The sequence below is a fragment of the Artibeus jamaicensis genome, unplaced genomic scaffold (assembly GCF_021234435.1).
Source record: "Artibeus jamaicensis isolate MK-2021 breed Jamaican fruit bat unplaced genomic scaffold, CSHL_Jam_final contig_558, whole genome shotgun sequence".
Classification (NCBI taxonomy): Eukaryota; Metazoa; Chordata; class Mammalia; order Chiroptera; family Phyllostomidae; genus Artibeus; species Artibeus jamaicensis.
The window spans coordinates 4,340,889-4,360,156 of record NW_026521886.1 but is presented as its reverse complement, the minus strand read 5'-3'; the positions used below and the strand labels follow the sequence as shown (position 1 = coordinate 4,360,156).

At 37.1% G+C, this 19,268-nt stretch overlaps 1 protein-coding gene across 6 annotated transcripts in view; it reads left to right on the top strand.

Annotated features, from left to right (window-relative positions):
- The window catches only part of KBTBD12 (kelch repeat and BTB domain containing 12), a 112,529-nt gene that overhangs the window by 20,372 nt on the left and 72,889 nt on the right, over positions 1–19,268 (top strand). For all 6 annotated transcript variants that reach the window (XM_053670274.1, XM_053670273.1, XM_053670277.1 and 3 more), the window contains exons 3-4: positions 2,263–2,533; positions 4,626–4,776. In XM_053670274.1, coding sequence (XP_053526249.1) covers positions 2,263–2,533; positions 4,626–4,776 — 422 coding nt within the window. The remainder of the gene's footprint in view (positions 1–2,262; positions 2,534–4,625; positions 4,777–19,268) is intronic.

The following is a 19,268-nucleotide window of genomic DNA, read 5'->3' as shown; positions in this document are numbered from 1 at the left end:
TAAAAGTATCAGTTTCCCTCCTCATTTTCTCTAATAATGAAATTGTCAGCAAGGCAAATAATGAAATAATCAGAAGCATTGCTTTGGGGTTAAATGAGACTTCCAAAAGATATCTGGAGAGTTAAAAATCTTATGTCAAGCACTACTGAAGATCACTTTAGTGCCAATTTTGTGGTATGTGTGAGAAATCATCATTATCTTGTGGTATATTCCTACTATATTACTTTTGTTTCTAAACCCTTTTGTTTTTACCTAGACACTCTTCAGTTTCCTTCTATTCTGTAGCTAATATATTTTCATGCAGATACATTTCTTTTTGACTTAAAAAAGGGACTTTAGTCCCTTTTAAGATACATTAGTTTGACTTAAACTAATACTCTAGTTGGTCATTTTTTTTCTAAAATGTAGACCTATCTCCTTTACTTATCTCCCATACTTTGATATGCAAATGGCCGAGGATATGTGTTGTTTTTAAATTATCAGCCTCTGAGAACATTGAATGATTTTGTCACTATTATTTTCTTTTTTATGACATACCCATTTTTCTTAATAAATTTTAGTTTTTTTTAAATTATGAGTTTACTTGAGCCAAAACAAGTAAAAATTGCCAGTTTTAGAAGCAAGATCTCAAATGCTCCCAAGTTTTATCTGGGCATTTTTTTCTCCATGTTTTCAGTTCAAACTGTTAAAACAAAAATCAGATTATCAAGTTGCCCAGTGAACATGTACATCCCAACCTTCATGGGATGCATTTCATTCTTGGCCTGTTTTCTTGAATCATGTCTCAGTAAATCAAACCATTTTTTTAGTTATTTGTATATATTCATTCATTGGCTTTACTTTAGTAGCTCTTACCTATATTTAGATACCTAATCCTCCTTTCTCTTCTGAAATTCAGTACTATTAAACATAGTGGTAGAAATATCACCTGTGATTCTAGAGACTCTGATTTCCTACCTAAAATTACCTAGAAGACACCTATCATAAGGTTTCATAAATTTCTGCATTCAATGTGTGACAAGCCAGGCATGCCCTATACAAAAGAAGCATAATCTTCTAACTTACCTGTCAAGAATGGGAAAGAATGAAAGAGTTAACCTAAAACATTTAAGAAAAACTCCTATAAATGTGATCAACTGTCAATGTTTGATGCAAAATAAGTAGTCTGTACTTTAAAATTATACTCGGTAGGGAACACACATATATAATTTCTACATTTGTTTCCAAACAGAACAATTTTTTTACTTCCCTGGCTTTTTTGTTCTGTTTTGTTTTGTTTTAGTTTTGAGTTCCATACACATTCTGGATTTTCTAGGAGAAATCTAATATTATATTTTGTACCACTGTCCCCATAAGTACTTTTGTCCTTCTCAGACTATGTCCCAAGTCATGACTGACTTAACCACTATCAAGAAGCAAGACAAAGGATAGCCACAAACTCATGTATTTAGTGACTATATAATGCTATGCATGCACAGATAATCAGTTATGTATGTATTGGACTTCTGGAGGTATTAAGAGATCTTATATCCTAGTGTCTCTGTCTCCTGGGATTCTTCTCAGACTGACATAATTACTCATGGAAGAAATTACTAAAATTACCATATCTATGGGATTAAAATAAATGTTAAATGCCTGACAAACATCTGCAGGTAGATTTTTATAACACCCACAAGTGCTCTTGATGTTGACCTAAGCCAATTAGAACTAAAAGAACAATTCTTAAAAGGCTACCCATATATCATCCCATTAGAAGTCTCTGAATTGAGATATTTTTAAATTCTCTGCTCTAAAATTTACTTCTTTAATTAGTATTAAGGTGAAACTTCTAGTCCACAGAATTAGACTTTTTAAATTTTTTTTTGTTTTCACTTATTATTCTCTCATGGTAAAATTACAAATGATTTGCTAAAAGAAAATCTGTTCTATCTTTGATATTTGTTCTTGATTTTCCTCCCCAGAATTAGGAAATGAAGGCTAGTCCTGGATAATCTGTACTTTTTCAATATACTATTTTTCCAAAAATTCTGCAAGTAGGTGTGGATAATAGCTTTTATATGCATTATATTTTTTCATCAGGCCTTTCAAAAAATAAAAAAATCTTGAAAACCTGTATCAGTGTCTTATAGTGATGTTTACTTCCTCTCAAGTTAGAAGAACTAAATTGTATTGTTTTTAGTTGGAAAAAAAGCTTAAGTGTGTTTCTTGGGTAAATTGTTTTCATGTTAACTCTAATCCTGAATTCTTTCTGCTATTTTACAGGTATCATGGTAGAGGAAACCAGTTTTGGGAAAAGTTATGCAGTGCTGAATTTAGAGAGCTCTATGCTTTGGGCAGTGTTCATGATGACCTCTATGTTATAGGAGGACAGATGAAAATTAAAAACCAGTATCTCATTACAAACTGTGTTGATAAGTACTCTGTAGAACAGGATAATTGGAAAACAGTGTCTCCCCTTCCACTACAATTGGCATGTCATGCTGTAGTGACAGTAAATAATAAACTCTATGTGATTGGAGGATGGACCCCTCAGGTTAAGAAATTTCCTATATACCTAACTGGCATGGCTATGCTGAGTCTCGCTGCTATGTTGAAAATGTTGTAGTTGTTCAATACTAAAAGAGTATGACTTGCATTTTGATTTTAAAATTATTTTATAAAATATTAAACTTAAATGTTAAAGTGTGAAATCAGTTTAGGAGAATAAAATTGTAAATTGTGTCATTCATAGCATGACTTCATTCAGTATTCAACTGTATTATTCATAATCCTTCCCATTTTACTAATTGTGAAAGATGCATATGCTGGTGGATTATCTGTAGGGAACATCTAAGGAGGAGGCAGAGAAGCTGGGTCTTCATCCCAGAACTGTCTGCATAACAGCTGTATGAGGTGAGGCAACTAACTCTTAGGTCCTTTCCACATTTAAAATTCTTACTCTAGGAAACCAAATAATACTCATCCTGTGTTGGCACAATTATTTCCACAACAGCGTATTGTGATTTTAAACACTTTATGTTTTTGCTGGGCATCCACACACAGAGAAACCAGAATACTGTTTGTACTGAAGCCCCATGAAATGTTGGAAAGTCAAAATTGAAAACTTAATAGAGTGTGACCACAGTGGTCCTTCCTCTTCTCGTGGGTGTTCCTCTCAGCATCTTGGAGTTCTCACAGTAGTATCTCCATGTGTCTTTTGCCCTGGCCATGTAGTCTTCCTAAGAGAAATTAATCTTACTAGCTCCTTGTCAACCCATATGACATAAAGTAAATTTATTTTTGCCTATATAATTTCTTGACTTTCCATATTTACTTCATGATACAATTGATGCGTTTGCATTTACTTCATAAGCTTGCACTTTGCCATCTATATAGCATACCACACCGGTTTTAAAAACTTAAACTTCACATTTAATACATTTTAAATTTGTGCTATGTATCAAAAAGTATAGATTTAATCCCAGCTAGTAGCTGATACCTGACAAATTATTTGTAATTAAGTTTTTTCATAATTATTCATTACATAGTTAATTTTGTATGAATAAGCTCTAAAGACAGCTTAGAAGCTTTTCTTTACTTTTTTTCAGTACATTGGAGATTAAATACTTACATTAGAAGAAAATATATTAGGAGGAAAATTGAAACAATAAAGATAATATTTATTAATTTATATTGTCTTTGAACTGATGACACGTGAACATTTACTGCATAAGAAAAGCTTTAGCTAGTCTTTGTCTAATGCTATGCATTAAATTGTAAAGTAACATGGGGTTGTGATTGCAATCATAGTGATAACTCTTAATGCATTTAAAATAATTAACTAAAATTAATTACACACAACTTTTGGAACTATGGTATTTATTTCTGTGTTGAACATCTGCATCCAAAACCAAAATGAAAACACACTTAAGCATCCTTAACCTGAAGTCATAAAAGTACCTGACGCATTGTAAAAAAGAGTTGCTTCACCTGAAGTTTATGAATAGGAGAAGCCAAATACATCTGTGTAAGAATACACAATAATTCAATTTGTACTATATCTAGTCATTTAAATATATATATAAGTAAAATAAATACATAAAATAACTGAATAATTTATATTAATTCATATATTTTGAAAATTGAATTCATACAATTCTTATAATTATGGGGTAAAAATAATTACTAGAACACTATAATATTTGTAATTTTGTTTTATTTGTGTTAGAAAATTACTATAAATATAAATGCCTTATAAATTTCTTCTACAAATATTAGAATCCACCACTATAATATTTGACAAAATAAAATTATACTTTAAATACTATTCTGTTATAGAAAGCATGGTTTCATTTTTAGGGCATTGCACCTGCTTCATTTTTTAAAAGATGCTGTGTTGTCTTACTGCTAAGATCACAGATTATCTGCTGTAACCCAACACCTTAGCCTCATTATTACAGAATATAAATTTCTCTGATATGAACAGTGGATTTATAACCCCGAATTATGGGATTTGTGGGTTTGTGAGTTCAAGTCACTATAGTTAACCTCTATTTGCTTGGCTACATGCTTTGGCTAATTGCATTTATGTATCCACAGAGGTTTTAAATGATGTATTATTATATTGGTTGTCATATTTCATGCAGATGGATCTTCCTGCTGAAGAACCTGATCGATTAAGCAACAAACTGTTGCAGTATGACCCTAGACAAGACCAATGGATAGAGCGGGCACCCATGAAGTATTCTAAGTACCGATTCAGTACTGCTGTAGTCAACAGTGAGATTTATGTTTTGGGTAAGAAGAAGCAAATTGCTAAAAGAGTATAACTACTTTTATTTTTCTCAGAAGTTTGCCTCAGTAAAAATGAAATATTCTTCCTCTTGCATTCTAGTTCAAATATATACATAATTAGCCATTTTTTTACTTGTATTTCTTGTTCTCTGGAGCACAGTAATAATATTAAATAAAAGTCCATTAACTTATTAAAAACAAAATTATCCTTATGGAATTTCCAAGTCCCTTTGAATATGAGAACAGTAGTGTTACATCCTAATATATGCTATCAAGAAAATTTTTCAAATGGGAATAAGAATTTGTTTACTTTTAATCAATGAAATGTGGGCTTTTGCAACAAAATATGATTATCTGTGCTAATAGAAGAGAAAGGCACCATAGGAGAGACAAAGCCACAGATCATGCCAATCCTCTTCATTATGCCTCTCCCACCTAATTTCTTTAGAGATGTTAACAAATAACTTTTATCTGAATGCATTTTTTTCTTATCAGTTAAATATGTGTGGTCTTATACTAGCCTGTAGGGGTTGGTGAAAGATTGCTTCATTCCCATAAAAAACCCTAGAACATCAATATACAGGGTCCAGCACAAATAACACTTCTGTTTACTACAAAATCATAAGTATGTAATTCTGTAACAACAATATCACACTCAAGCACAGCATATGGCATTTTAGATGAAATATTCAAATTAAAAATAAACATTATTACACTCATTACCCTACCAACCACATTGAAGCAGGCCATATTTTCCCTATTCTTTCTCTCTGTTTTTGCCTTTTATTATTAAGCCCTTTGCTCTTCTAAGCACATTCCATTTCCCTAACATCATCTTCTCTTTTTCTTAGTTTTTTCATTGCTTTTATTTTTTAAAATAAATATTTTATTGTTGTTCTATTGCAAGTATCCCGATTTTTCCCCTTAGCTCTCCTTCACCCATCCCACCCCCCACTCCCACAGACAATCCCCACCCTGTTATCCATGTCCATAGATTATCCATATATGTTACTTGACTAGTCCCTTCCCCTTTATTCCACCCTGATCCCACTTCCCCCTATCCTCTGGTGGCTGTCAATCTGTTCCTTGCTTCCATGCCTCTGCTTCTATTTTGCTCATTTGTTTTATTCATTGGGTTCCTTTATAAAATATATTTTATTGATTATGCTATTACAGTTGTCCTATTTTCCCCCTTTATTCCCTTCCATCCTTTACCCCTCTCCCAATAGCATTCCTCCCCCCTTATTCATGTCCATGGGGCATACACATAAGTTCCTTGGTTTCTTCACTTATCCCACACTATTCTTAACCTTCCCCTGTCTATTTTGTACCTATCATTTATACTTCTTATTTGCTGTACCTTTAACCCCATTTCCCACCCTCCCATACTCCACTGATAAGCTTCTATGTGATTTCCATTTTTGTAAATCTGTTCTTGTTCTAGTTGTTTGCTCAGTTCATGGTTGTTTCTGGTTTTTTGTTTGTTTGGGGTTTTTTTAGGTTCTGTTGTTGATAGTTGTGAGATTGTTGTCATTTTACACTTCATATTTTTTATTTTCTTCTTTTTCTTAAATAAATACCTTTAACATTCCATATAATAAGGGCTTGATGTTGATGAACTCCATTAACTTGACCTTATCTGAGAAGCTCTTTATCTGCCTTTCCATTCTAAATGAAAGCTTTACTGAATAATCTTGGATGTAGGTCTTTGCCTTTCATGACTTGGAATATTTCTTTCCATCCCCTTCTTGCCTGCAGGGTTTCTTTTGAGAAATCAGTTGATAGTCTTATGGGAACTTCTTTGTAGGTAACAGTCTCCTTTTCTCTTGTTGCTTTTAAGATTCTCTCATTGTCTTTAATCTTGAATAATGTAATTATGATGTGCTTTGGTGTGTGCTTCCTTGGATCCAACTTGTTTGGGACTCTCTGAGCTTCCTGGACTTCCTGGAAGTCTATATTCTTTGCCAGATTGGGTAAGTTCTCCTTCTTTATTTTTTCAAATAAGTTTTCAGTTTCTTACTTTTTCTCTTCTTCTGGTGAACCTATGATTTGGATGTTGGAATGTTTAAAGTTATCCCAAAGGTTCCTAAGCCTTTTGTCTTCTTGAATTCATCTTTCTTCATTGTGTCACGGTTGAATGTTTATTTCTTCTTTTTGTGCCAAATCATTGATTTGAGTTTTAGTTTTCTTCTTGTCACTTTTGGTTCTCTGTACATTTTCTTTTATTTCACTTTGCATAGCCTTCACTTTTTCATCTACTTTACAAACATACTCAACTATTTCTGCATGTGATAGGTTGGCTATCTCTTCATTGCTTAATTCTGTTTTTGGAGTTTTGATCTGTTCTTTCATTTGGGTCATATTTTTTTTTGTCAACACACCTGTTACATTGTAAGGGGTGGAGCCTTAGTTATTCACCAGGGTGGGGCAACCCACATAGCTGAGTTGAGGCCCTGTATGTGGGGAAAGGGACAGAGAGAGAACTATGTTGCTTGCTCAGCTCTCAACCGGCTTTCAGTCACTTCCCTTGCTACCCACAGGCAAACCAGTCCCTTCTGGTGCTGATTTTCTGATGTGTGGGTTTGTGTATGTCATGGTGGGCCATTCCAAAGAACTTTCCTGTGAGATTGGAGTTTCTCCCACCACCATAACCCCCACAAGTTTTTGCAGCCAGAGGTTTTTAGGCTTTCTTTTCCTGCACTAGAACCCTGGGTTGTTCGGTCTGTCTCCATCCCCAGTTGTTCCTCCAAGTTTATCCACATGCAAATATGGTACTGCCCAGTCTGCAAGTTGCTACCTCACCCTCCTGGTCTTCCAAACATGTGTCCTGCCTTGCCACACATCCTCTCTGCCCCAGCTACCCAACTCCACCCATCCTACCAGTCTGAATGAATGTTTCTTCTTTAACTCCTCAAATGTCAGACTTCTACACAGTTTGATTTTCTAGCAGTTCTGGGGTTTTTTTTAATTTTTTTATTTTCTTTCTTTTGGTTGTAGAAGAAGGTATAGTATATCTACCTACACCTCCATCTTACCTGAAAGTCTAAATGGCAGTGTTTCAATCAAGAAAAAAATAGGTGAGCCCTGGATGTTGTAGCTCAGTGGATTGAGCATGGGCCTGTGAACCAAAAGATCGAGGTTTGATTCCCCATCAGGGCACATGCCTGGGTTGCAGGCCAGCTCCCAGCAGGGGCCAGTTCCCAGGAGGGAATGCACTAGAAGCAACCATACATTGATGTTTCTCTCCTTCTCTCCTTCCCTTCCCTTCTAAAGATAAATAAATAAATTTTTTTAAAAATAGGTGAAACAGAAATGTAAGTGAATAAACCAAGTAGAAAGCCTTTTTCAGTAGTGTAGAATTTAATTTATGGATATTGAGAACTGAGGAAGCAAATAAATTTTACCATGTTTTAAGATTCTATCCAAAAAAAGTTAACTTCCCCAACATTTTATATGCAATTTTCAAATGTATTTATAAGCTTTGAAATTGAATGAAGTTCATTTTTTAGGTATTTTTGTGGTAGTCTTAGTTCAGATTTAGTGTTCATTGAATGTATAATTTGGGTAATTGGAACTTGGGCAAATATCACATAGAAACCTAGAAACTTATCAGTACCCTTTCAATGGTACCTTACAGTCACTTGTTAATTGTCTTAGCAAAAGCTCTGTCTGCTTTTGGGAATCTATGTGAGCCTCATTGTGACTGGGATCACTGTCAGTTAGTATAATAAGTGCTCTCCCTAATACCTATAATGGACTTAATTTCTTACTAACTGCTAGGTTGTCTACAGGCTACCCCAAAAGAGCAGCCACTGAAATCTTCACAATATAATCAGTACGGTAAAGTGAGGAAGATACTGTTACCAAACAAAAAACAGAAGTTCAACTGCCTTCTGCCACAAAAGCCAAATTCATAAGGCAGGTGCTGATGAAAAAGGAAAGATGTTTATTCAGGTGTCACACAACCTGGAACAATGATGGACTCCTAGCTCAAAGACCATCTCATCTTCCTGTTCAAGCTCACAGTTCTATATAGGGATAGGGAGGGGAAGGATTTTTTTCAGAACTCAATTATCTTTCTAGCTTTGGGGGTATTTGGGACCCTAATTATTTATCTTTCTACTTTTCTATGTGCTCTCAAGCCCTATCCATTCATATTTCTAGCTTTTGGAGTATTTGGTGTAAGAAGCTTCCCCTGCCACCATCTTGGCCAATGGATGGAGTCTCCCCTGGCACTCTGGATGACTGTTTTATGGTAACAATTCCCTCTTCAAAATTCTGGACCCTTATAATCTTACAGCTTAAATAGTTGAAGGTCTTATTCTTCTGTAGCTACTTTCTGCTAACAAAGAGCATAGTCTTACCTATCTCTGGGTCCAGAAATTCTTACCATATAACAAAGGAAGAGGGAGGGTATCAGGAATGGAAAGAAGCTTTTAAGTGAAGGAGAAGGATTGCTGTCTTTGACAGCACTACATGCATTGTTTAGAAGATGGCATAGCTGAACAAGTGAAGCTGGTGGACTGCTTCATGTTTCAAGAGACAATGTTGCAGATGGATTTTTAAAGTGACACCTACTGCACAGACAATCAGTCGAGAGTTTAGTGAAGTGTCATAAACTGGAGAGACTAAAAGATCCCATGATTTTACCCTGAGCAGGGTTTGGGTGGCATACCCAATGGCAGAATAAATTTCCAGGGAGCCACTGTCTGGGAAATGCAGAATAAAATAAAAAATAACATTGCCACTTAGCTTTGGAACATGCTATGCCTCTCCAAAAGGGGAATTTTAAATCTCTTTAAAGGAGAGCAAGTCCAGGGTTCCCTTTCAGTATGAATAGCAGCAACAAGATCTGAGTCCTCCTCAGGTGGTGCCCACTTTATTTATGTGTGGTGGATCCAAGGCTTGATTCCCATGAGCTTTATGAACAGGTCTGTTGTCAGAAGGATGTCATAGAGACTGATCCATTGCTCAGCCAACTGCTGTTCAGCACCTTGAGTCTTCCTGGTCTTTAGTAAGACTGGGTCTTCCAGCTGGAACAGGTGTAAGGGCTGGTCAGATGGGTAGATAAACCTGCAATGAACAAACTTATGCAAACTTGTGCCCTAAATGTTGTACATATTGTTTGATTTTTTTATTCATATTCTAAGCCTAAACAGGGTATTTCTGAAATAAAAACTTGGAATGGTGTCCCATAAACTATTTCAAAAGGGCTTAATTTAATCCCACTTCCGAGCACTACTCTAATCTGGAGCAAGACAATAAGGGAGTACCTGGTCCTATTTCAAATGTGTTTTCTGACATATTTTCAGCAGGATATTCTTTATTGTGTGCTTGTTTTTTCTCACTCATTTCTATTAGATTGAGGTCTTCAGGATGGACATAGTTTCTATTGAATCTGTAGTTCCTGTCCTGTCTTCTGGGAGATTTCTGAAGTGAATGATGGTCCATTGTCACTTTGAATGCTGTGAGGAAGCTCAAACCTAGGGATTATTTATTGAGTAGAAGTGTTGCTACCTCAGCTGCTTTTTCTCTTTTTTTAAGTATTTTCTATTAATTATACTATTACAGTTTTTCCAATTTTTCCCCTTATATCTCCACTCCACCCTGCTCCACCAACCCTCTGGCATTTCCCCACTTTAGTTCATATCTATGGGTTGTACATATAAGTTTTTCGGTCCTGTTTCCCATACCATTTTTATCTCTTCCCATCTATTTTATGTCTACTAATTATGCTTCTTCTTCCCTGTACATCTCCCCCCCTATTTATCACTTCACCCTTTCCACTGAAATCCCTCTGTGTGATGTCCATTTTGCTGATTTTGTTCCTGTTCTGGTTGTTTGCTTAGTTTTGGTTTTCATTGTTTTTCTTTTCTTTTAGGTTCATTTATTGATAGTTGTAAGTTTATTGTCATTTTACACTTCATATTTTTGATCTTCTTTTTCTTGGATAAGTCCCTTTAACATTTCATATAATAAGGGCTTAGTGATGATGAACTTCTTCAACTTGACCTTACCTGAGAAGCATTTTATCTGCCCTTCCATTCTAAACAAAAGCTTTGAGAGCAATCTTGGATGTAGGTCCTTGTCTTTCATGAGTTGGAATACTTCTTTCCAGCCCCTTCTTGCCTGTAAGGTCTTTTTTGAGAAATCAGCTGACAGTCTGATGGGAAGTCCTTTGTAGGTGACTGTCCCCTTAGCTCTTGCTGCTTCTAGGATTCTCTCCTTCATTTTAATTTTGGCTAATGCAATGATGATGTGCCTTGGTGTGTTCCTTCTTGGGTCCAACTTCTTTGGTACTCTCTGAGCTTCCTGGATTTCCTGGAAGTCTATTTCCTTTGCCAGATTGGGGAAATTCTCCTTTATTATTTGTTCAAATAAGTTTTCCACTGGTGGCTGTGCCTTTCCCCCTTCTGGTACCCCTATAATTTGGATGTTGGAGCATTTAAAGATGTCCTGGAGGTTCCTAAGACTCTCCTCATTTCTTTGAATTCTTGCTTCTTGACTCTTTTCTGTTTGGCCATTATTTGCTTTCTTCTGGTCCACTCCATTGATTTGAGTCCCAGTTTCCTTTTCGTTGCTATTGGTTTCCTGTGCAATTCCATTCATTTCAATTAGTTTCACCTTCATATATTTGTCTAATTTGTGGCTATAATCAACCAGTTCTGTGAGGATCCTGATGACCAGTGTTTTAAACTGTGCATCTGAGAGTTTTGCTATTTCTTCATCGCTTAGATCTATAGGTTCTGGGGCTTTGAGATCTTCCTGCACCATTTTTGGTCTGTTCGTGCCCTTTAAATGTGAGAAGCGGCGCCTTGGACTCCCAGGTCTCTGGGTTGTGACTCTGTATGTGGAGGCGTGGTCAGAGCGGGGAAATGGCGACCCCCTCTGCTGTTTCTCACAGCTGGGTGAGGAGCAGAGGCTTAGGTGGTTCACCTGGGCCAGGCCACTCAGAGTAGCTGGGTTATGACGCTGTATGTGGAGGTGGAGTCAGACCAGGGAAATGGCGGCGCCCTCCACTGCCGCTTGCCTCCGGGACCCACCAGGCCCAGGTCCAACCGCCCACTCCCTCGCCTGTCCACCGGCACACAAATGCGCGACCACAGTCAAAACGCAGCCCCGCTCCCCCACTGTCTCCCCCACGGTCGCTCGCCTGGTCGCTCGCTCGGTTGCTCACTAGGTCCAACCCTGCGCCTGGATTCCGCATGTCTGGATTCCGTGCGCCTGAGTCCATCTGACCGAGTCCTCCTGTGCAACCCCGCTTCACCAGCCGCAGGTTTTGCCCCTTACCGGTCAAGCTGAAGAATTTGTTGTTAACAGACTTCCGAAAAGTTCAATTTTCTGTGTTCTGGCTGTGTTTTCTGTTGCTAATATTTAGTTATCTCTAAACCTGGTTGTGTGAGAAGGCACGGCACATCCACCTATGCCTCCATCTTGGCGGAAGTCCCATTTTTTTGAATTCTTGTTTCTTTCTTTTCTTCTTGATGGATGTTTCTTTCTTTCTTTTGTTCCAAATCATTGCTTTGAATCTGGTTTCCTGCCTGTCACTGTTAGTTCCGTTTTGCTTTATTTCACTTTTGGTATCCTTCATTTGTTTTTTTCATTTTTCCACCAAGCTCAATAAGATCTGTTAGCATTTTGATCACCAGGACTTTAAATTCTTCATTAGGTAGGTTGGCAATCTCCTCCTCACTTCTCTTTGTGAGGTTTTGCTCTCTCCTTTCTTTTTTTTTTTTTCAATTTTATTTTATTTTAATTGTAGTTCAAGTACAGTTTCCTGCCTTTTACTCCCATTCTAACCCACCCCCTCAGGGCTCCCCACCTCCCTCCCATTTCCACCCCCCTTAGTTTTTGTCCATATGTCCTTTATACTTGTTCCTATAAACCCTTCCCCTTTTTCCCTGAAATTCCCTCTCCTCCTCCCTCTGGCTACTGTCAGCCTGTTCTCTATTTCAGTGTTTTTTGGTTATATTGTGCTTGTTAATTTGTTTTGTTGGTTAGGTTCCTGTTAAAAGTGAGATCACATGGTATTTGTCTTATTTCGCTTAACATAATGCTTTCCAGTTCCATCCATGCAGAAATCAAAGGCATTTTTGTATACCAACAATGAAAAATCAGAAGCAGAAATCAAGAAAAAAATCCCACTTGATATAGCAAAAAGAAAAATAAAATACCTAGGAATAAACCTAACCAAGGAAGTAAAAGACCTGTATGCAGAAAACTACACAACAATGAAGAAAGAAATCAAGGAAGACACAGACAAATAGAAACATATATGGTGCTCTGTTCTTTCATTTGGGCCATATTTCTTTGTCTTGGCACAACTGATAGGTAGTAAGGGGGAGGGGCCTTAGGTATTCACCTGGGCAGGGCAACCCTCTTTGCTGCACTGTGGTGCTGCCTGTTGGGGAGAGGCCAGAAAGAGAACAGTGCAGCTCACCTGTTCATCTCTGGCACACTTTTCAATGAACTCTCTCATGTGAGACTGGAAGTATCTCTCACCACAGCAACTCCAGCCTTAGCCCACAGTCAGCTCTGAGTCTCAGTTTTCTCCTCAAGTCAGGTCCTCCCGCACAGCCTGCAGGAGATAGGCAGCCAGCCCCACCCGCAAGGCTGCTGCATCACAACAGTTTTTCTAAGTTGGCCCACAGGGTCCATTGCCTTACCAATTTGGTTGTTCTGGTTGATTATTTTCTTTAATTCCTTGGTTTTCAGAGTTCCATGTGATTAGATTTTCTGGTGCTTTTGGTTATTTATTAATTTTTTATTGTTTGTTATCCTCCTTTTGGTTGTGTGAGGAAGTGAAGGGTTTCTACCTACTTCATCTGGGCCAGAACCTCATCTGCTTTCTCAGTTCTCGTGGGGTATGCCTCTACCCATCTAGAAAAAGTGTCTACAAAAACTAATAAAAATTTAGTTTCCTATGATTTTATACATCTATGTAAGTCAACTTGCCAGTCCTCAAATGGATCTCTTTATATTCAATCTCCTTTCCTGTTAAAGAACATTCTGTCTTTGGATTGTTTTGGGTGCATGTCCAACAGGCTTGGAATATCTTCTGAATGAAGACCCTTCAAATATGGTCTAATGAGGTCCATTATAGCATACCTTCCAGAATGGGTCTCTTCATGTAGGTATATGAAAGTGGAACACACTGGAGCTTTAGAGAGTCAGATCATATCATGATCATATTGGTCTTCCATATAGAATTAGGATCAGTGTTAGAGAATCCCTATTCATGGGTCCATTCCTCATCTTATTCTGTGTAATGGGCTTTAAATTTTGGCAAGTCAAGGTAAAAAATTAAAGCCCCAGGTTGTGCGGCCGTTGGGGGGTTTGGGGAGTTTGTTTTGCTGTGTTATCAGCAGTCTGGTTTCCTGGCTTGTTTGGGTACTATCCTTATGGTGTCCTGGAAAGTACATTGTGGCAATCTGTGTCAGTAGATTCAACTACCTCTAGGAACTATAAAATTTCTTGTGTATGTTTGATGTCCTTATTCCCTGAGGTTAAGAACCCTTTTTCTTTCCATATTGACACATGGGCATGGACTAACATGAAAGCATATTTAGAGTCAATGTAGGTATTAACATTCTTACCCTGGGAAAATTCTAAAGTCTTAGTGAGGGCTATCAGTTTAACCTTTTATGCAGAGGTTCCTATAGTAAGGGCTGAGGGTTCTATTGATACTGCATACCTAACTCATCATTGACTGTTCTTATTGAAGCTGCTCCTATCTGTATATAATTCCCTGTTAGGTTCTGTCAATGTCTGGTCCAATAAATCCAGCCTGTTAAAATAAACTTTGTGAATGATTTTTAAGCAATCATGTTGGTGATCTGAACTTCCTTCTGAGTTTTGGGTTAGGGTGGCCAGGTTTAAGGTAGTAGAGGTTTGTAAGGTAACATTTAGGCTGTCTAATAAAATGGCTGATATTTTCCCATGTGCTCTGTCATTACGAATACCCTTCTTTCTATTCTAATAGGGTTAGGACCTGGTGTGGCACAAATACCATAGTAGATTGCCTCAGAGTAAATTTCTCTACTTCCTGTAAGATATCACAGGTAGCTGCTATTACCTGGAGCCATTCTTTTGTTGTGTGATCTAATTTCTTTGAAAGATAGGCTATGGTTTGAGGTATTTCTCAGTGTCTTGGTTAATACCACAAGTTCAAATCCTTTCCTTTTATGAATGTATAATTTGAAAGTTTTCTGTAAATCAGGAAATCTTAGTGCAGGGTTTTGTAACTAGTTTTTCCTTCAAGGTGTCAAATGCCACCAGATAGTCTCTGTATATTCATGGAGTGTGGAGTCTAGTTCTTCCAAAATATTATACACTGGTTTCACTATAAGGCCAAAGTTCAGCATCCAAATTTGGCAAAGCTGTATAATCCCTAAGAATCCATGAAGCTACCTCTGGTTGTCTGGGATTTTATTATATCAGTAGCTTGCTTTTTATTGGTATTTACTTTCCTAGTGTCCTGTTTCATTTGGAGTCCCAGGTATGCCATCTCCTATTTGCAAATTAGGACCTTGTGAGGTGAATTTATACCATCTTTTTGCCAAATTATTTAGGACTGTGATGGTGTTGAGCAAACAGTCTTCATAACTATTGCTAGCTATTAGTAAGTCATCTATGTATTGTAAAATAATTCCTGGTTTCAGTTGAATATCTCTTAAATTTTTTGCTAATATTTCCCAAAATATGGTTGGAAAAATCTTAAATCCTTGTGGCAACACGTTCCAACAGTATCAAAGCATAGCTTTAGATTCTGAGTCCTGTCATTCAAAGGCAAATAATAGTTGAGACTGTTCATCTATTAAAATGCAGAAACCAGCATCCTTCAAGTTGAGGACTGAAAACAATTTGCTATCCCCAGGCACAGCAGTCCTCAAAGCATGAGGGTTGGGCACCATAGGATAAATGTCTTAGATAATGTCATTTATGGCCCTAAGGTATTGTACAAATTAATATTCATCAGAGTGAGGCTTTTTCACTGGCAAAATGAGGGTGTTTTAGGGAGACCAGAATGGCCAAATTAATCCTGATTTTAAGAATTTCCATACTATGGGTTGAATTCCCTCTAAAGCCTCATTTTAAAGGAGGTATTTTTTTTCATATGATCTGTGTCCCTTCTTCTAAATTAATTTATGTAGCTTGGATATTAACAGATCTTACCTGGGGTTCTGTCAGCACAAATGGCTTGATCAATTCTCAGGTGGGAAGAGTTCAACTCTGGGTTTTTCTAGGCAAATTTGGAGCACCTAAAACTGAAGAATATTTTCACACATGACTCCTAACCATAATTTCTGCTCAGAGAAAAACATTTATGTATGCAATTCTCAAAGTAAATCTTGGCCCAACTGTGGAATGAGGCAGTCTGGTATGTAGAGAAAACTATGTATAAGTTTTAGATTCATAAGCTTGCATTCTAGAGGTTGAAGAAAAGCATGTTTTGTAATTGTCTGGTCATTCTACAACTGAAATTTTCTTGGTTAGTTTTGTATTTAGCACTGAGTATATAGCTCATGAAACTCTGAGAAAGTCTATTAACTTTTTTTCTCACCATCGTTGTACCTGGAGCTCCTGTAGGGAAATAGTAATAGGTCAGGAGGTGTCTAGATGAGCCACCTGGGCCTCTTCATTTATCATCAGAGTCATCATTTCTTTTAACATTTCTTGAAGAGGATGAATTTATCTATCTATCTACCTATTTATTTATTCTAGGAAGACTTTCTGCAATGGCAAATCATTATGTTGTACACCTGAAACTAATCTAAAATGTCAATTATGCCTCAATAAAAAATAAATTTAAAATAAAAAATTTAAAGACTCTTACTCTTTAGAGACTGAAGCAAGTGAGGTCTCTGCTTCTTTTTCTTTTTCTTTTTTTATTGTTACTTCAAATTCTTATTATTTCTTTTTTCAAATTTCATTTTTAAGTATATTTTATTGATTATGCTATTAGAGTTTTCTCATTTCCCTCCTTCACTCCCCTCTACCCTGCACACCCCTCCCACCCACATTCCCTGCCTTTAGTTCATGTCCATGGGTCATACATATAAGTTCTTTGGCTTCTATATTTCCCATACTATTCTTACCTTCCCCCTGTCTATTTTCTATCTACCATCTATACTACTTATTCTCTGTACCATTTTTCCCCTCTCTCCTCCTTCCACTCCCCTGTTGCTAAGCCTCCACCTGATCTCCATTTCTGTGGTTCTGATCCTGTTTTACTTGTTTGCTTAGTTTGTTTTGTTTTAGGTGAGGTTGTTAGTAATTGTGAATTTGCTGTCATTTTACTATACATGTTTTTTATGTTCTTTTTCTTAGCTAGGTCCCTTTAACATTTAATATAATACGACGGGCTTGGTGATGATGAACTTCTTTAACTTGTCCTTATTGGGAAGCACATTATCTGCCCTTCCATTCTAAATGAAAGCTTTGGTGGATAGAACAATCCTGGATGTAGGTCCTTGCATTTCATGACTTGGAATACTTCTTTCCAGCCCCTTCTTGCCTGGAAGGTCTCTTTTGAGAAATCCACTGACAGTCTGATGGGAACTCCTTTGTAGGTGACTGTCCCCTTATCTCTTGCTGCTTCTAGAATTCTCTCCTTCATTTTAATCTTGGGTAATGTAATTATGATGTGCCTTAGTCTGTTCTTGCTTGGGTCCAACCTCTTTGGGACTCTCTGAGCTTCCTGGACTTCCTGGAAGTCTATTTCCTTTGCCAGGTTGGGGAAGTTCTCCTTTATTATTTGTTCAAATCACTTTTTCACTTGTTGCCCTTCCTCTTCCCCTTCTGGTACCCCTATAATTAGGATGTTGAAACATTTAAAGTCATCCTGGAGGTTCCTAAGCCTCTCCTCATTTTTTTTTTGAATTCTTGTTTCTTCATTCTTTTCTAATTGGATGTTTTTTTCTTCCATTTGGTCCACTCCATTGATTTGAGTCCCAGTTTCCTTCCCATCACTATTGGTTCCCTGTACATTTTCCTTTATTTCACTTAGCATAGCCTTCATTTTTCATCTAATTTGCAATTAAATTCAACAAATTCCGTGAGCATCCTAATTACCAGCGTTTTGAACTGTACATCTGGTGGATTGGTTATCTCTTCATTGCTTAGTTGTATTTTTTCTGGAGTTTTGATATGTTCTTTGTTTGGGCCTTTTTTTTTTTTTTTGGTATCAACATGTCTCTTATGTAGTGAGGGGTGGAGCTTTAGGTATTCACCAGGGTGGGGTAACCCTTGTTGCTGTGTTGTGACCCTGTATGTGGGGCAGGAATCTGAGAGGGAGCAATGGTGTTTGCTCCACTCTCTGCCAGATTTCAATCACTCCCCCCACTTCCCTCCAGCAAAGTGGGCCCTTCTGGTGCTGATTCCTGTTGTGGGTGACTTTGTGTACATTCTAGGACCATGTGGATCTCTCCAGCAAGCTCTCTTGTGAGGCTGAGAGTTCTCCCAGCACCTCAAGCACCACAGCTATTTTCAGTTGATGGGTTTTTTTTTGTAAACAGATTGGCTTTATTGTTCCATTTATAGAGCACAGACAGAGTAGATTTATCATAACTCACTTTTTCATTTTTCTAATTTTGTTTGTCAATTAAAATTCACATTCAGAATTATTTTGTATTAGTTTCAGTTGTATGGCATAGTGGTTAGACAAATACTTCACAAGGTGTTTGCTCTGATATTTCAAGTACCTACCTGGCACTAGACATAGTTATTATAATATTTTTGTTATTATTATTTGTATTTTCTTCTTTTCAATTATAGTTTATTTATAATTTTATATTAGTTTCAAGTGGGTTGAAACCACTATGCTATCCTGTGGTTAGACAATCATATACTTTACAAAGTGTTCCCCTAGATATTTCCACTACCCACTTGGCACTATACACAGCTATCACAATATTATTGACTATGATATTCCCTATACTGTACTTTACATCTCTGGGACTGTTTTGTAACTGCCAATTTTTTTAAATTTATTTTTTTATTGATTATGCCATTACAGTTGTTCTATTCCCCCCTTCATTCCCCTCCACCCTACCCCCAATCCACACCATTACCCCCCCTTTAGTTTATGACCATGTGTCTCAAGTTCTTTAGATTCTATATTTCCCGTGCTATTCTTGCCCCCCCATCTATTTTCTATCTACTGTCTATGCTACTTATTTTCTGTACCTTCTCCCCCCTTCTCCTCCTCCCACTCCCCTGTTGCTAACCCTCCATGTGATCTTCATTTCTAGGGTTTACTCCTAATCTAGCTGTCCTCTTAATTTGCTTTTGTTTTAGGTGTGGTTGTTGATAACTGTGAGTTTGCTGTCCTTTCACTGTTCATCTTTTTTAGCTTCTTTTTTTCAGGTAAGTCCCTTTCACATTTCATATAATAAGGGCTTGGTGATGATGAACTCCTTGAATTTGATCTTATCTGAGAAGCACTTTATCTGTCCTTCCATTCTAAATGAAAGTTTTGCTGGATAGAGCAATCT